Here is a 20,138-nt window from a genome sequence, read left to right as displayed (position 1 = left end):
CTTACCAGGCCCTTCCCCGTCATACGTGAAGTCTATTAAGTAAAACGTATCTTCAGAAGCAGCGAAAACAGAACCTGAAACATCGTGGGCATTAGTTTTGAAATCAGAGATGTATTTTCCATAGTAATTGTGATCAAATCGAAATTTATGATCGTCGTGTAATTCTGCATAACGACCCTGTGTTCCATTTCCGCTGGGAGTACCTAAAAACAAAAGACTAACTTATAATTTTATAACTGACTCGACATATTTTAAGAATCAAAGCAATTTCATAAATATTGTAATTCATTTAACAAGGACTGCATTCTTTAAAAATTATAATATCTAATTAGCACTTACTAGCTTCTACGAGCAGATCATTTATATGAGCTGGAACATTGGGATGCTGTGGAATCATTACGTGACCAAAATTCTGCTCGTAACGTATGCAGTAAAGTCCTATCCATTCTATGTCGAACACTGTTATGTCCTCTGGTAAGCGAAGAGTCACATTTTCACCTTGATAGCCCCTTATCTTTTCTAGACTGAAATGAAATTAATGATTAGCATAGTCACCTTTAAACCACCGTAATAGAATATATTTTACTAAATTAGAATAAAATAAATTATTTGTTTAAGCCGAGGAAGAAATCTGCAAATTCACCAACATCGCGGTTTTTTTTCGATGTTGTATAAATTTACAAAATAAGTAAAATTTTGAAGCTTTAAAAACTTTTAACTTAGGGATTAAAAATGAATTTTCAATACCATATTTAAAAAGTATGAAACCACCAAATGCAAAAAATTAGACACTTATCCATACTGGTTTCCAAACATCTACTACTTTTAACAGAGAGAAATTAAAGCATAACAATATTGTATTCCAAATAATATTCATGAACATGTTTCATATTTTAGCAATTCATTCAGCAAAAACTTTTTTCTAGCTTTTGAATACAAAGTATATCATACAAGAGTGATGCAAATATTATAAACTAGTATTGTTCCGATAGTTTCAAAATTTCCTTCACTATTCTTTAAAGATATATTTCTCATTCAATTAATTCAGTTGTTACTTTGCGGCAAGGCAAAAACACATAAAAACGCAAAATATCTTTATTAAAAATTTAAAGATATAGAAAAACATAAAATACCCAAAACAGTTAAAACAATTAAAAAAAAAATTTTTACAATTAAAATTACTTTTCCTACGTTGAATTTGTGGTGGACGCTATGCCAAGTCAATATATGAGATTATTTAATAACTTAAATGAAAATTCTAGAATGGATTAAGCATGATTTAATTCCCAATAATAAAAGAAGACGTTACTTTGTTGTTGCAAATCTTAGTTTATCTAGATTGGCAACAAATCCACTATTCTGCTAAGTTTCGAATGTCACTAAATATGACTGCTATAGTAAGAAAAAATAGGCTTAGCCGCGCTTAAACAACTTTTAAATCGTTGATATTTCTACAACTACTGCATGCAGATTAACTAAAGACATAAAAACCTTAACCAGAAGATAAGAACATGTAATTCAATCATTTTACAGCAAAAAATGCACAATTTACCAACATATAATAATAAATAACTGAGCTCACTAAACCGAGTAACAGAATGGGTATATATATATTGAATTAATGAACTGAAATTCATTGAAATCGAAATAAATTTCCTAATACTTGCCCAATAGCTGCAAAGATAATAATTCATTTACCAAAGAAATATTGATTTAAATCTTCATTTAGATACATTCTACTAAATTTATATTAGGAGATAATAAAATCAATATTTCTTTCGTAAATAAATTATATATATATTTATATACTTTTGGTGCGGCCGATTGCAACGAAAAAGGAAGGTGCATAACTACATATTATAGCAGTATTATGTACAAAATTTCACCTTTCTGAGGCTACTCGTTTTGAGTTATGCGAGATACATACATACATACGTGCATACATGCGTATGTACAGACGCCACGAAACAAATCTCTTCTGAATCCATTTTAAATCAGTTTTAGAATTCCTTTGCGGAAAAAAGAGTCCTTTATTCTGACCTTACGTACAGAAGTCAAGGAAAAACATCGTTAAATTGCATTCGAAAGCGCTCAAAATGGATGTTTTCGTTGAAATATGATACCCGGAAATTTTCGTGATTACAATGCTTCCTTTACTTCACACAAGGAGGTAAAAAATTGAATAGATAGAGAATTTCTAATGGATTCAAGACTAAATGTGGTTAATGAATGACCATCGCTGATTTATACTAGATTAAGAGGATATTTAAATTCCGAAATACCGATTGCAAATTTTTTCCTTAATGGCCTATTTTCTCTCATTTTTTGCTTCCTTGTACGAAACAAAGGAAGTATTGTAATCACGAAAAATTCCGGATACCATTCTTCAACGAAAATATCCATTTTGACTGTTATCGAATGCAATTTAACGATGTTTTTGCTTGACATCTGTACGTAAGAACAGAATAAAGGACTCTTTTTCTGCAAAGGAATTATAAAACTGTTTTAAAATGGATTCAAAAGAGATTTTTTCGTGTCGCCTGTACGTATGTATTTTATATATCTCGCATAACTCAACGAATAGCCTCTGAATGTTGAAATTTGGTATATAGGACTGCTGTAACATGTAGTTGTGCATCTCCCTTTTTGGTTGCAGTCGGCCGCACCAACAGTATATACCCACTCTGTTACTCGGTTCACCGAACTCAGTTTTTATTCTTATATGTAGGTAAATTGTGCATTTTCTGCTTTAAAAACTAATTGAATTACGTTGCTCTTATCTTCCGGTTAGGGTTTTTATGCTCTAAGTTAATCTGCATGCAATAGCTATAGAAATGTCAACAATTTAAAAGTTGTTGAAGTGCTGCTAAGCCTAATTGTTTATCATAGCAGCCATATTTGTTTACATTTGAAATTTAACAGAATAGTGAATTAAGTCTCTCTGCAACTTTAGTGACATTTTGCCGAGTGGACAAAGTTAGTTAGTCTAGTATTGTACACCGAAAGATCTACCTTCGTGTCTGCTGGGTGACTTGCTTGTTTTTGTGTAAGAACTGTAACTTTAAGTACAGTTTTTTAATTGTTTTAACTATATTTACTGTTTTATGTTTTTCTATATATTTCAATTTTTAATGAAAACATTTTGAGCTTTTATGTATTTTTGCCTTGCCGCGAAGTGGGATCTGAATTAATTGAATAAGAAATATATCTCTAATGAAATTCGAGGAAAAAAATTTAAATGAAATGCAGGAAAAAATGCATGTATTTAATATCCCGTGCAAGGAAGTCATGTGGTGTACACATCAGATTTTTTATTCCTGTAAAAGAAATTTGCAGTAATAATGTACGAAAAATGCAGTGCCTCTCTTAATCTTTTGAAGGTAATAGCTGATATGTGTCTTAGACTATGCTACTGCCAAAGACGGAATCTTAGTCCCTTCATGGAATGCACCGGTGGCCACCTATTTTAATAAAAAGAATTTAAATATAAAAAAATTAAATAAATGGTCTTTAACTAAGGAATGAAATAATTTGAAAGCAGTACTCTTGCTAAAAAGTAAGTAATAAATAACTGTAGCAAAATAACGATCTTATTCTGAGCAATTTATTCTGAAATCTTTCCGCAGCTTTGCATGATTATGAAAAAGCCAACAGCTATCACCGTCACATGGAACCGTCACATCACAAGGAATACAGAAATCTCTTGGGTAAAGTCTTCTGAATAATAAATACATGTTTAGCATCCTTTTGAGTTTGAAAAGTCACGTTGAATTAAGTCCATAGAATATGTGGGGATGTGTCAAAATGCGATATGTTTTTTCCTCACTTTCAAATCTCTAAAGGCATGACAATCTTGCATCAAAAGGGTATTATCGTTTTTAATTGTCTTTTTAATACTTAAATCACACAGTATGCAATTTTTGATTCAAAAGTTTCAGAAAATTCCAGAAAAATTACATCAGTAACAGTTTCACTACTGGGACCGAATTCATTAAACACAATTAATTTTCTACCGCATACGACAATGAGTACTATTACGCATTCTTATTTTAATTGCAGAATTTACTTTTTCTTTTGATTTTGAGAATTAGGTGGTTTTCTCTTTGGGCATTAAAAAAGATTAGTAATTTGTTTCACTTGTATTTTATTAAAGAAAAATCTACATACTTTAAATTACTTGTCGTCATATTCACCATGCGAATTAAGCGATGTTACAGAATTGTTTCCAGCGAAGCAGCATCGTCGTTATGGATGTAGTATCGTCATTATGGGTGCGGTCGCGTGCTGTCATGCAACGAACACAATACCAGAAGTCAGTAATCCATGTCTTTTTCTGTATCGCGCGCCATAACTTCTTCGGTGTCTGAGTAAGCTATAGCGTTGATTGCACCGCATCGTTCCATTCAGTCCACTAACGAAGTTCCTGGACAGTCCCAAAATACGGTGCACATCAGTTTTTCTTAATGAAGTGCCTTAGCTTTCTTGGGTCTCGGGGAACCAGTATGCCGCCATTCCAGTGACTGTCTTTTCATTTCAGACGTCTTGTAACAAATCCATGTTTCATCGCCTGTAACAATCCTTTAAAAAGAAAATCACTTCTTTCTTTCCCGTAACGTTTCAAAATCTCCAAGATTGTTCCAAGCGTTTCCGTGTTTTAACATCCATTAGTACTTTCAGTACCCATCGCGAACACAGTGTTTTTGTAGTGCAAATGTTTCGTGTAATAAAGATCGTGAAGTGTTTTAAAATGCATTGAAAATCAAAAATCGTGAATCGCCTATAGGAAGAAACTTTTTCGTCGATGTAGAGCAAGCACCATTTCTTTCGTGATCATCAATGGGCGTCCAGCACTGGGCTCTTCGAGGTGACCCTTTTCCCTTCCTTTGCTAAACATTCCTAGCTCAAATTTTCACTATACCTTCACTCATCATGTTCTCTTCGTAAGTTTCACTTATCTAACGATAAATTTTACGAGATCGAACATTTATCGCATTCAAAAATTTTATAACGGCTCTTATTTCATAGCTGGTGGGCTGATCAATTGGTTTAAACATGATTACTGACAAGCAATAACTTTTAACGTTAACGTAAACAAACAAAATGGCTAGGCTAATTCGTTCACGAGATGAACGATGTAAATACGCATGCGTGACTTTTGTACTATCAGATGCGCGGGAGATATGCTCAAATGATACTCAATTTCTGCATCAGTTTAATATTTTGGGTTCCTTTAAGAGGCAGCAATCACGTTAAACATTTTCCATGTTCACTTTTATTCATTTCATGCTTTAAAATAGTTATCCATATGTATTACTCGATGGCAGTTCTGAAGAAGCTCTATGAAGAAGCTTTTCTAAAGTATATATGCTATGAAGCTATGAAGAAGCTTTTTTATGTATATATACTTCGAGTTAATTTATAGATTTTCCGCTTTTTCCTCATATAATGCATTTTGTTTTCATATAACAGCACTGCAAGTTTACATATTTTTTTTACATGAATACTAGCAATACTTACGAATAATTTTAATTAACTCTAATAGAGCAAATTCAAATAAATCTTTACGTGTATCTATTCCACACATAAAATAATAATAAAGTTAAAAAGAAAAGGCACAAAAGAATATCTGGATTTTATGTTATTTTATGTTATTCATAAGCGTTTGCTTGTGAATTCATTGTTTTATGAATTTTATTTCGTAAATGGTATGGAATACATTTAAACGCAAATCACTAACCTGCCGTTTTCATCTGGAATCTTTATTCCTTTGCTATGAGGTGTTATTCCATTTCCAGCAAGGAAAAAAGCATCTGTGAAATTAAGAAGAGGTTTCAGTGAGATAATTATCAACGAAGATACAAATAAAAACCTCCAAAAGGCTGAAAATTTTAGTTTATATCTTTATTTAATGTGAAAAATTGTAATTAGGTTTTATTTAATGAATTAATTAATATTTAAATGAATTCATATTTAATTTTATAGACAAATTTTCGGAGACTTAATTTTCAAAAGTCTCAATATTCTTACATAATATTAATAGCTCATAAAAATAGTCCAGTTCAATTCGAGTCTCAGAGCGTTTCCGAACAAGCAGAATACACTGTGACTACGAAAACTTCAAAAAGATCCAATGAAGAAAGTCTACTAATCACTGACAAGACTTTACTGGTCAGGATTTCCATCGAAGAATCGTAGAGTCATTAGTTTTTTTTAGGGGGGGGAAGCAGGAGATGTGAAAAATGAGCAAAGACTTCTCCCAGGTACATCCCGTTGCCGGCTAAGAGCACACTTTGAGGTGACTTGCAGGACTTGAGGGGGATTGTTCTTCAGCATTCAAGCACAGATGTGAGCACAGGATCGAAACGATGCTTAACTCCACTTTAGTAGCACTCTCTGAGTTTGCAACAGAACATAAATTGACTTCAATCCAGCTAAATCAATAGAGACCTTTTTTACTACTAATAAACACCTGTAAACTACAAACCAAAGCTGTATTTTGAAGCTCAGCCCCTCACGTATGAAAAACATCTCAAATACCTAGGATTCATCCTTGATACTGAATTGAATAGCAACAGACATATAGACTATTTGGTTTCGAAAGCCCGTAAGCACCTAAACATTCTTAAATATCTAGCTGGCAGAGATTGGGGAGCTGATGCAAACACTATTAGAACCACATATATTGAGCTCATAAGACCTATTCTATAATATGGCTACCCAATTTATTCCTGCTCGTCTTAAACCAATCTTCAGGAATTAGAACGTGTACAACTGAGTGCTGCTCGAATTATTTTAGGAATAGCTGCCCTTCTGCTATAGTATTGTTCGAGACCAACTTACAGCCACTGCACGTTAGAAGAAGAGCCAATTTAGTTAAGTATTTCAATAAAATTTACAGCTACGGCCCCCAAGATCGTACTTCGTTGTATCTCCATTATTGGCACAACAGTCAAAACTCAAGAATTACAACCCCTTTAGCTTGGCAGAAACTCAGAGCCTGATCTCTTGGGAGGTTGTACCTCTATCACTGATGAGATCCTTTATTGATCCGACAATGGGACTACCGAGAGTTTTCTTCCACTTTGATCTGAAATCCACTGCATGCAAACGAACTCACCATGAAGACCTTCTTAAACAACTGGCTCTAGAAATTATTAGTTGCATTCCTAAAGATGCAGTGCAGGTCTATACTGATGGTATTCGAACAGAAAATCGTACTGGCAGCGGTATCTTTATTAAAACCCCTCACTTTGGAACTATAATAAAGCAACGCAACCCTGACACTTACTCTGTCTTCAGGAGCGAGTTAACTGTGATTAATGTGGTGTTTGAAGTCATCTTGGCTTATGATTGTGATTTTGGAGAACTAGGTATGGATTTTATTGGACAGCCTCAGCGATTGGTCGTCCGCATGCGATGAAACCAGCATATCTATTCTGCTCAAACTAAGGAAAATCTCTCAGACCCACGACGTCCACCTCCAGTGAATTCCATCACATGTTAATATTAGTGGTAATGAGGTCGCTGATAAACTGGCAAAGGAAGGTACTGAAAATGAAACGGTCACTGGCTCCTCACTTATTTGCCAAGAACTTTACTCAAATGATAGATCTAAATATAATACGGCGTATTCCACCTACGCACCAATAGTACACAGGAACATCCCCTGGCACTCTACTGGAAAATAAATGTGACCGTGGCTCCCAGACTGCTCTGGCTAGACTAAGCAGTGGCCCCTTTAAATATATTTCCTTTGATAGTGACAGAAAAATCCACCTCGCTTGTAAAAAATGCTGTGACCATCCAGCTTCACCGGATCGCATAGTGGGTTACATCGGACTTTCTAAGGAGAATTTAACATCCGATCCCTCACTGTTATTGATTTTTTGACAGTCAACCTTCTGTAGCTGATCTGACATATGTCAGATTTTTCAAGAATAAGCAAGAACAACAGCACAATTATTAGTGGTAATAAATAATAACCATAGTATTACTTCTGAAGTTTACGTTATCTGATATGGCAAAGCATATAAGGAATACATGCTTAACGGAAGGAATACCTTCATGGAGATGTTTCTAAGGGAATCTGTCTCGGGTACGCGTAATACACTCTTTTGAAAAAAATCGAATCACCATGAAGGCAGTGGTGGTTTTTGATGAAACTGCTTATGTGTATACTTCATACATAGATAATGAAATGATTAAAATATCAAGTTCATAGTACCTGTCCACGGTTCATAATCACCCGTTGAGTGTTTAAATTAGTAGTTGGTCGAACCGCCATGGCGGCAAAATGCATGCTTGAATTCGTCGAAGCAAGGAGTGGTAGAGATTCCTAATGTCATCCTGAGACACATTCTGCCAGGCATTCATCAGTTGTCGATTCAGATCTGCGATATTTTATGGTGCCCGAATCTGGCGGCCTACTATGCCCCAGAAATACTCGATTGGTGAAAGGTCTGGTGACCTTGCTGGCCAAGGAAGAGTATCAACCGCATGGAGACTGCCCAGAGATATGCGAGCGGTATGTGGCCTGGCATTATCTTGTTGAAAAATGGCCCCAGGATGACGTGCCATGACGAATAATACAACAAGACGCAGGATGGTATCAACATATCGTTGAGCTATAAAAGATGTACGAAGGATGACTAAAGATGACCTGCTGTCATAAGAAATAGTGCCCCACACCATCACACCAGGAGTTATGGCTGTATGCCTTTGTAAAGGAAAGGCTGATTGGGACCGCTGGCCCCGTCCTCTCTAGACACGAACACGGTGGTCATCTGCTTCAAAAGTGAAGCGGGATTCATCGCTGAACACTATGCGATGCCAGTCTGATGGCAACCATGATGAACGGTTGCGGCACCACTCCAGGCAACTAAACCGATGTTGTGGGTTCAAAGGCAAACGTCTTAAAGGCCTCTGTGTTAGAGCGGTTTGGGCCTGGTGAACAATCCCCTTATCTCGCCTCGCATTTGTAATCCTTGGCCTTCCGGAGCCTTGATTTCGTCGGCAATTTCCATGTAGCAACCATAGCTGCCAATATCTTTGCACAGCAGTATCTGTACGCTGCAGGCGGCGGCCTATTGCTCGGTATGACCATCCAGCCCTACAATGCGACCACGTTCAAAGTCGTTTAGTTGTATGTAAGGTCTTCGATATCGTCGTAATGGCATCTTTAGTTGCTTTACGGAATTACAATGGCAGCAACAAAAAAGGATAAATTTTCCGCCTCTGTGACTGGTTTTATACTTTGCGAATTGCGCACTAGAAATGAACGCTATGATCGCAATTCTTGTTCATTTGCCTTGAAACTTTGATCATTTGCATGTTCGATCAAGATGTTTTTTCATACCAAATTTCGTCACGATTGCAAAAGTCCTTCTTGGTGCTTCAATTTTTTTTGCAAAATAGTGTAAATTGAGATAACCACTAAAACCAACCATACAACCAACCCGTTCGCTTGCCTTCAAGCTCGACTCGAACTACTAGAATCCAGTGGTATTACCACTCGGCAACTAATAGGATGTAGATTCTGAAGATTAGAAGTAATATACTATAATGGCTCTGTCCGACGTGAATATTACAAAATATAACATTTGCTTTTCTCCCGGATACAAATAGTGATGTTTTGTAAAAGTTTAGCATAATATTAATGTGTGGTAGTTAAGAAAATAGATCCAACAGTTCATTCAGCATTATAAAATACCAAGATGTCTACTGGATATACACGTAATAACAGCGAAATCACTTAAGGAATAGAATTTTTTTTAAAACCAAAACATCGTTTTATGCATTTCTGTAAAAATTGCGTTGCTATACCCAGTAAATTCATAGAAATATAATTGGATCACCATAGATATAAGAAGGATTTCGATATCAGTATGTTTCGAGAATGATATAAACGATATAACATAAGTCATAGCTATTATATAAAATAGATAACTAAATTTTATGATTACAATAAACTCTAAAAATACATTAAACTGTGATATAATAATTCATTACCAGGTCCAGCTCCATCGTAATAAAGATTTGAAATAAATATTGTTCTAGCATCTTTGATTATGACGTCATCAGAACGAACACCGTGTGCTAATGTTGGTAAAGGCCCTAAACTTTTTTCAGATGGAAGATCGTCTGTTGGTATGATTACGCTACCAAAATTCACCTGAAAGAAAGGTGAGAAATATTCAAAAAAATAAATTTTGAATTGCATGCAAATTTCAAAAACTGAGAAGTACCAGAGTTCGGCTCCGGTGGGATGCGCTGAATTTAAACTCTGACTATACAGCTAATTATCGTAAGTCAATATACCATTAACTTAAATGAAAATAGCATTCTTTACAGTGAAGCTCTTTGCTTAAAATAAATAAAAAAATATACTTAAATTTTTGTTCTCTTAAAAGAAAAATATTATTTTTGAAAATAAATGTTTTACTTAACTTATTATACACAACATAATATTTAAGTAATGATACTTTAAAAATAATATTTTCTTTTATATAACAAAAGAAGAATAATATTTGATGTTGATGCCATTTTAAATAAACATATAGAATATGTTTCGTAATAACAAAAAAGGGCACATTTTTCTTTTTTTTTTTTTTTTCTAAATAAATGGACTATCAGAATAGAGCCCTTAAAATTTTCTATAAATTACTCTAAAACTCAAAATGTTTAAAAAGCTCATTTCAGTATAATCAAATAGGTATACTCTAATTACACAAAAAATTTCAAACTTGCATCCTCAGCAGATTTTGGAAAAAAGTTACGCTGAAAAAAAAAAAAAAAAAAAATCTTCCGTTCTACTGGGCCAGTTGACGAAATTCGAACTGCGTTTTTCATCTCTTGAAAGTGCAACTTAGGATATGTATTAGATTTATATATAACATCATTCTAACATAGGTATTTTGGCTCAAAATCGGACTTTTCCTGACATGACATGCCAATTTTTTTTCCATATTTCGGTTCTACGACTCAAATTATGCCTAAATATTAAATTTTGTAAAATGTGGTGCGAAATTTACGAAGAAATTAAGAAAATTATCTTCGCGTATTTTCTTTTCAGTTTTCATCAAGAACAATTTATTTGGCGAACTTCTTAATTTATAGCAGCCTATTTTCCTTTTCTTTTTTATTGTAGACGAGCGGGAAAAAAAATCATTGTTCATACTTTCAAATAATTTTAACAAAGTGCGTATTACCGTTTGACGTTATTATAGCTAAAAAAAATGCAAAATTTTTAAACGCTCCAATATGTAAATGCATGTATATCTTAGAAAATTTTGAATAAAAAACTTTGATCTTTTGCAGGGGTGCCCAGAAATACATCTACTTTAAGACGACGGTAAAAATTTTATAGTTTATTATACAAAATGTTTTTGGGAAAATTTATAAAAAATATCTAAAAATACAAATTATAAAAATAAATCGTAAAATATGTGCGAATTATATTTGAATTAAGCTTAAATTTCGAATTCTTGAAGAAAGAATCAAGTAAGTTTAATAAAAAAAAGAAATATTAATAAATATATATTAAATTCAATTAACATTGAGGAGGTAAAATTTTGAAAGCTAATCTTTTAAAAACTGCTCGTGTGATTTTTTACAAAACTTGGCAGTTAGGTATAATTAGGTATTAGGAGAATTAATGCTATTTTCATGGAAAAAAATTGGTATGTCATTTCAGAAACAGCCCGATTTTGCGTCAAAATACCTACATTAGAACAACGCTAAGTAATTTAATACATATCCTAAGTAGTGCTTTCGAGACATGAAAAACGCAATTTGAATTTCGTTAATCGGCCTAGTAGAACAGGAGATATCGAACTGTCCCCCCTCCTTTTTTTGGCAGTGTACTTTCAAAATGGCCAATTTAACATTGTTCCTTACAGGGAATTCCGACTTCCCTTAATCCCTCACCTGGCGGCATTTCTCTTTCACTTGGCAATTTTAATAATCTATTTTAACTTTATTTGGCCAATTTATCTCTCATTTGAGAACTTAAGTTTAAAAATGTTATCATTTTGACCATATTAATTGAACTGTTGACCACAATAAGAGATTACTTTCCATGTTTTTATACACAAAAGGGCGGAATTACGAAAAATTGATAACAGCATCCGAATGTTAACAGCAACTGCGATCACATTTAGCAGCGTCTACTGTACATTAATTTTAATCTATGAACAGAATAATCAAATTAAATTCCTTTGATTTATTTATACAAAAAACCCTATAATTCTTCGTTTAGCAACTGCCATTATCAGCCTTTTATGTTATGAATTATAGTTTGCACTCAGATTTAAAAATATGCAATTAACATTTGTATTTTACTTTAAATCAGAGTACTTATTGCATAAAACGAGTTGGTAGTGTTAAAACCACTAAAATTTAAAGAAATAAATTGAATTCATTATTCTTCATTATTCATAAGAAATTAAAACTATCTGTTAACTTACAGCAAATCTTCTACACCAAACAGCCAAAGATTTGATATCCTTCATAGATTTCCCTTCAGGTAGAGTTAAGATCAAATTTTGTCCAGTGTACTTTCCTAGAACTTCTTCACTGTAACATAAAGATAATAATTAAAGACACATTAAACAAAATCCTTTAATTAGATTTTTCGTTAAATTGTAGCTCAACAGTTTGATACCAGTTTATGATTGTAGGAAGGGTGACAGTGATGGAAGTACATAGGTTAGGTTAATTGATTAAGGCAAAACAATTCCAGAACTATCTGCATAGAAGGAGGGATGCCTTTTTAAGGAAAACAGGCTCATATCTACATTACATATAGGAAAAGCTACGAAAACCAACCATGCAGCCAGCCCGTTCGCCGGAATTCGATCCCAGATCGAACTACCAATGTTCTGCCTCTCCTCCGCTGGTGGATCGCGACGGCAGTACTATTCTCCTTCCTATCGTGTTTGATTATAGTTATCTTTTAATGTGCTTCATTATTATGAGCAATCTAGTGAATTCCTGCAATGAATAACCCCGCCTGAAGCTCTGCCTCTCAAGCTCGAAACGTTGCTAAATGTTTAAGGAAAAATCATCCTACATGATTTAAAGATTTTTAAAGCTAAGCAATAATTAACAGACAGATCATTTGGCATAATATTTATCTTTATGATAGTGTACTGATAAAGGTGAAGTTCCAATTCCGGTTTACAACAATAATAGGAAAAGCGTAAAAGCTCATAGACGTCTTTAAGCACATTGCATCAAAACTTATTTTATTACAGCTTTTTTAAAAATAAGGAATTCGCAGTTATCATATGCCTGAGTTTCATACTTCTTGAATCTTCAAATTGTAATTCCTACACATAATATTAATACCTTCATACTAAAATATACTATATTGCTACACCTTGTATATTTTTCTAAATTAAATTAATTTTTGGATACTCTTACTAAGTTGATAAATGAAATTACATTTGTAGTGGAAGTCTTTTTTCCTAAGAATTTAATATGGCAGTTACTCACAGCACACTGAATTTGATGCACTTTTCGGAAATGGTGGAGATATCTCCCTATAAACTAGTTCTTTAAAGTGAGGATTATTGCAAACTGCAACAATTGCATTTGGATTTTTCTGTTGTACATCCAGCAGAGAGTTATCAATGTAGAGTACACAGAATTACTTATATTTTTCAAAACAATAAAACGATGTAAATTTACCTCCCGTTTTCATTCGGAATGATAAATCCTGAAGGTGTAGGGTTCTCTGATATGTCTCCCCAAAAGAAAGCATCTACAACAGAAAAATGGTACGTGTGTTAGTTAAAAAAATATAAATAAATATCATAATACTACATTTAATAACATATATTTTAATGATATATCACTAATATATATATATATATATGTTTGTGTGTGTGAGATATATATATATATACAAAATATGAAAGAAAACTACTAACTTTAACTCAGCAGTAGTCCCTTTAATTCCTTATTTAATTTGGCTACGTCTCCTTCCTCTCTTAAAACTACTCTTATATGAATTTAAAGTGCGTCATCTGAAAATTAATTCGCAATATGCCATTATGTAAGATTAACATTGCGGATGATTTTTATCCAATCACAGTTCAAAATTTAAACAATGAAACCGACTCTATAAATATGGCTTTGCTAAAATGCTACACCTTGTATATTTTTCTAAATTAAATTAATTAGTAGCTGAAGCTGAAATGCTGATTTAAAAAGCTGTTCATACGAAGAAGAATATAGATTATTGTGACCTGAAGATTTCTAATAGAGAAATTGATCCAAAATTAGAAAAGTTTCATTTTCATCCGGCACAATTTAAAGAGGTTACCTGGAAGACACTTCTTCCAACTGGTGTTGGTTTGGAATTATTCTCTGATGGCTCCGTGATTGATAAAAATGTTGGAGCAGCATTTGTTGCTTTTGCAAATAATAAATTTGTATATAAATCTAAATTAAGATTGAATAATAATTCAACTATTTTTGATGCAGAACTTATTGCCTTTGAATACGCCATAAGATGGGCTAATGAGGAAGAAAATGAGAAATATATTACAAATTGGGAGATTTCGGTGTTCACAGATTCCCAGAGCATCCTTAGAGCTCTTAATTCTAGAAAATGTTTATCTGCAAAAGTAGATAAAGTCAGAAATTATATTCACAATATTAATTCAAAAATGAAATTACATATAAATTGGATAAAAGGACATTCGAATATTTATGGAAATGAAGCAGCAGATTCTGCTGCTAAGGAAGCATGCTATAATACAGATATTGATATCACGGTTCCTTTATCTCTTAATTATATTAAGAGTGTAGTACTACATGACAAGATTCTCCACACATGGCAACAAAGATGGCATTATGACAAAACTGGACGAAAAGTTTATAAAATATTTCCTGTTGTCAAAGAGCAAAGATTAAGTTACAATAGATTGCTAAATCAATTGATAACAGGACATGGCCAATTTCCAGAGTATTTAAAAAGGTTTCATGGGAAAGATATTCATTTCCGATGTGGTCAGGATGCATCTGGAGCATCTAATGGACATTACATTTGGGACTGTGCCTTAACGAAGGAAATTAGAGGAGAATATTTTCGAAATATATCTATAAATAATAAAAAATATCTATATAGCAATAATAAAGCTAAATTAGGACTTATAAAAATTATTACCAATTTGAATAATTATGTATATTTCGATCCTTTTGTTTAATTGCTTAAATTTTTGAGTTGAATTGCATAAATTATAATGTAATTTGTATACATACAATGTATAATTTACTGAAAACTGTAAATGCTTATTGTTCGTTAAGCTAGGCAATATTTGTATTTTATAATTGTTGTTTAGGTTAGCAGTTGTCTTGAGTTCAATATAGTCATTTTATGTTAAGAAATAGGTGGTTTCTATTCTGAATGAAGGTCGAGATGACCCGTTGGCGACGCCGACACATCTCCAGCGGAGGATAAGTTTTTGGATAAGTAGTCCTTATTCTGTTGTAGTGTTTATCCAGTTATCTTTCAGTTTGTTTCTTTTAAATTGCCGGTTGTGCCAATTTTGGCGGCACGGCTTATTTTCTTAGATTAGATTAGATTTTCTAAAATGCGCCCTAATATTCCTGCTTTCCTCTCACCGTGCCAACATGTGCTTCTTATAGCTCTGCTTTATCCATCGTTTAAATGTGTAAGTAGCTGTATACAATTGTGGGGTTCATAACTCACCCATAATGATGATATATGAACCGTGAATGTTTATCAAGGCTTGCATTAATACGAAATAAAACTCAGTTGAATCTACGGCCACATCTGCAAATCCATCATTCCATCTACGCATAAAAGCCTCTCGAAGCAATTAGGACGCAGATAAATATCTCATCTTTAACCAGTAAACCCTCCAGTCATCTTATTATACATATATACTATATTTTGCATATATTTACGGAGAAACATCGAAGGAAAGGTTTTTTTTTAATCTCATATGATGGTACATCAGAAAACAAAAAAGTCCTATAAAATAGCATTTTTAATACTACGTCTAAAATTGCTAGCAAAATCCTAGGATACTTGAGCAGATGCTTGTTTAGTTTCATAATAATTAAAGACATTCATTTGTTATAATTTACATGCATTCATATTGCTGCTATAGCTCATATTGTTTGTGAAATGGAATATTCATAGAAAGTCTGAAAATTAGATGTCCTGTGTTTTCTACGACATTGTATCAGTTTGGCAAGAAAGTAATTTCGGGTGTTTGGAGTGAAGTAGAACTCAGTTGTTTCCATGCAAAAAGTGAGCTTTAATCATTCAAATATCTTCCATTCTGTTCGATGACCTTTTGCCGTCTTTCTGGTGCCTTCATAATTCTGAGCTCTTAGAATTTCTGTCTTTATCAGCAAAAAACTCAACTAAGTGCCATTTGAGGTCATCATTATTATTGCAAACTTTTACCATTTAAAAAGTTTCGTAAATTTCAAAATAAATGATAATCCAATGGGTGCAAGATCGGGGCTGTATGAAAGATGCAATATCATTTTCCAACCAAACTCCAATAATTTCGTACGTGTTGCTAAAAAATGTGTGAGGTCTCACACTGTGATGGCGGAACACGTTTCCTTTGCGATTTCTGGCCTTTTCTTTCGGATTGCTTCCTCAAGTTTCGTAAGTTGTTGGCAGTAAATATCCGAGTTGATCATTTCGTTTCGTCGAAGCAGCTCAAAATACGCAATGTTTTTGTAATCCCAACCAAACTGTCAGCATTATCGTTTTCTGATGCAATTTAACTTTCAATATGATTTGCACGGATTCAGTATGCTTGTATACCATGATTTTTCCCGATTAATGTTAAAGTAGACGATCCATATTTTCATCACCAGTAGATAAGTTGTTTCAAAAAAGAGTCAATCGCAATATCTTTGAAATGCGTACCGAAAATATTGATTTGCTGTGTTAAGTGAATCTCTTTTAATTTATGCGAAACTCAGATATCAGATATCTTAATGGCTGCCTGACATCTTATGTGATTTTCAGTTGTTATGTGTACATTCAGTTGTTGTGTTTACATTTAATCTTTTTGCAATTTCTTTCACAGTTATATGACGATTCGATTAAATTACGGCTTTGGCTATGTAATCATCAACTTCAGAAGTTCGGCCAGAACGTCGCTCATCTTCAAATGAACAATTTCTGAATGAAATTATCTTCTCATATCTCTTTGTGAGCCTCACCCGCTATCTTACCTTTATGGAAATAAAAAAGTATAATATGTCGAAAATGTTTATTTTTGCACCCTATGTAAAACCTGACCGTAAACTAATAATTGTAAATAAAGATATACGGAATTATATTCTATAGCAAACTAAAAGTGTCAGCTGTAAAATCGCAAAAGAAAAAATATTAAAAAAAAAGAAAGGGGAAAAATTGAAAGATAGAGACATATATATATGTGTGTGTGTATGTATGTGTCAGATATATATATATATGATAAAATATAGACAGATAGAGATTAAAATAAAATAATAAAAGTATTCTGAATGCCCTCAGAATTTATATTACGCCCAAAGGGGCGCTTTTTTCATTTGCATACACATACACGTTTCGAGACCATTTGGGCTTATGTTACTTTGGTCTAAAAATATTTAAATACAGTCTATCTTTAGAATTTTTGATAGACAGTGTCTCACGCTGGAGATAAAAATGTTCTTGTTCCTTAGAGTGTTGCCATTACTCGCTTCGAAATCGTTGAGTTTATTAATCAAAAATTCGTTAACGTTTTACAAAATTTGAAATACACAAAATAATTAAAAACAGCATATCTTTAAAATTTCCGATAGACAGTCTCCGCACTGGAGGTGAAATGTTTTTCCCATGCAGTGTTGCCATTGCTCGCGTTGATATCATTGAGTTTGTTAAAAGTTTTACAGAATGTGAAACACAATTTGAGAGCGATTCAGACATTTAAAGTGATTCGACGCAAAATGCCGTTTCGAGACTAATACGCTTTTGGGCTAACGCTCCTTTGAGCTAATAAGATTGAGAGAAGAAAAACAGAACGAACATAATCTATTTGCGTAGACCGAAATTACATTCTTACCAACCCAATAGAAACTGCTTTTGCATTTTCAACATTCAATGTTGGTCCAAATATCGGTCACGAAAATAACGTACAATTATTTTCAATACAACAGAATCTCATTTAAGATGAAGTTATTTCTGATAATACTTCAAGAGGGAATAAGCATTGGTAACTGTTTTCGGCACCAACAAATATTAAAAATTTTTTTTAAATAATTTTGCTTTAAGTAAAATTAAGGTATTTCTCCCGCCTTCTTAGCGTGCCTTCGTAGTGTAGTGGTCTGCACTCTGGGCGCGTATTCCAGAGGTCCGTGTTACGATTCTCGGCGAAAGCATTGCTCATTTTTCATCTCTCCTGCTTTAAAAATACCTACTGTCTCTACAACATAAGGCACCTGTAAATTTATAGCTCATAAACTATTTAGTTTTAGAAATCTTGTTATGAATGTTGGCAAAGTGCGTGATTAAACTGACGCGATGTACTGATTACATTATTTTACAGAATTCCAAAAATTCGTTCTTCGAAACTTCTTTACAATAAATTCTAGAACTTTGATATTACCGTTCCTGGTAGTTCAGGGACGTACACATTATTCTTTTGGTACAACACAATGTTTAGTTGACATAATCCATAAACAAACTTAAGTGCTGGTCAGATTTCCAAGATCAATAAATTTGCTTACAAGATACTCAGACCACTTGTTTCCATTACGAAATGTGCTTAAAATATGAAGCGAGGAAAATGATTGATTTTGATTTCATTGTCTCAATATTATCTTTCTTCATAATTTTTATCGATCTGGCCTCTAGTTCAGAAAAGTTTCTTAAATGCATTTTTTTGTAATGTCTAAATACTTGAGCACAGTTTTTGGATATGAAAGGAATGAAGTATTTTCTCTCTGATAAGCTTCGGATTTTAAAATTTTAAACCCCAATCGCTTTACCTGTCTTTATCTATTAAATAATATTCTGAATTTTATGCAAAAGCTAAATAGCTTTTGGGTTAATTACAGATGTCCTGCTTTAAGGACTAAAGCCTGTTTAGCTTTGACCTCAAATATTTCTAATAACTAAGTGACACTAATAAGTTTTGAATCTCTTTAATCTTAGTTTAAGCACTTTAAATTTTCATTAAAGTTAATATTCATTGCTTTATGTTAATGAAGAATGTCTCAAATGTGGAAGTAAAACAAATTACGTACTTTTCTTTTAGTACAGATCCCCTTTACTCAGTAAAATAATAAAATATTAGAAAACAACATCAGTTGTCTAAGTTTAAATGGAAGCTCAGTTAAAAAAAAACTCAAGGATTGGATTTATTTAGATTAAGAAAGGTAAGGATTGCTATCTCCCTAGAATGCCATAGCGGAGAACCTTCTAAAAAAGCAAGCTCGCATTTATGTTATAAATGGAGAAAATCAAGAAACCTAGTATGCGGCCGGGCCATTTCCCAGGCTATGAAATCGAATCGAACTGCCAATGTTCAGCCATGTTATCATTTGGCCACTGGTGGATAGTTTAGTAAAAAGAAATATTTTTTTAAAAATCTGAATAAAATTTCTCTAGATTAAAAACAAAGTAAAATTTTAAAATTCGAAGCAGAAGACGTGAAAATTGAACTATGTCCTCCACGGGATTCAAACCACATATTTTCCAGTTGTTTCGTAGATATGCTAACCGCTTAAGTTATAACAATATACATATACTTAGAGGAATGCTATAATTTTTTAAAAGGGCTGTTAGAGAGAGACATATGAACAAATTGACCCAATACTGGTTGTATCAAATTATCGCCCACTATATTTTCTTCACTGTACAAATCATTAGATTCTTCGAAGCTGGAAATACGAAAAATCAAGTGTATCCTCGTTGGGATTCAAACCCTGGATTTTCCAGTTTCTACACATAAACATATCCATTTACACCACGTGAGCATGCGTGGGGGTATGTGTGTGTGATTACAAACATTACAGCATTATGGTAAACAGCACTTGAAACAAGAGAATTTGATATCAGATTCTCAATAATTTGTTTCTTCCAAAGAATAAAGATAATTCTAAAAGTTATGAAA

At 33.2% G+C, this 20,138-nt stretch overlaps 1 protein-coding gene across 1 annotated transcript in view; it reads right to left on the bottom strand.

Moving 5' to 3' along the window:
* The window catches only part of LOC118185604 (protein Skeletor, isoforms B/C-like), a 124,423-nt gene that overhangs the window by 69,395 nt on the left and 34,890 nt on the right, over positions 1-20,138 (bottom strand). Inside the window, exons 4-9 of the mRNA XM_085812491.1 lie at positions 13,690-13,762; positions 12,465-12,573; positions 10,009-10,171; positions 5,738-5,810; positions 340-524; positions 6-203 (exon numbers count right to left, since the gene is read on the bottom strand). Coding sequence (XP_085668617.1) covers positions 6-203; positions 340-524; positions 5,738-5,810; positions 10,009-10,171; positions 12,465-12,573; positions 13,690-13,762 — 801 coding nt within the window. The remainder of the gene's footprint in view (positions 1-5; positions 204-339; positions 525-5,737; positions 5,811-10,008; positions 10,172-12,464; positions 12,574-13,689; positions 13,763-20,138) is intronic.

The sequence above is a fragment of the Stegodyphus dumicola genome, chromosome 3 (genome assembly GCF_044657685.1).
Source record: "Stegodyphus dumicola isolate Sdum_Otavi_A_Nest chromosome 3, ASM4465768v1".
Lineage (NCBI taxonomy): Eukaryota > Metazoa > Arthropoda > Arachnida > Araneae > Eresidae > Stegodyphus > Stegodyphus dumicola.
Note: the sequence above shows the minus strand (reverse complement) of the source record. Positions and strands in the feature narration are given on the sequence as shown.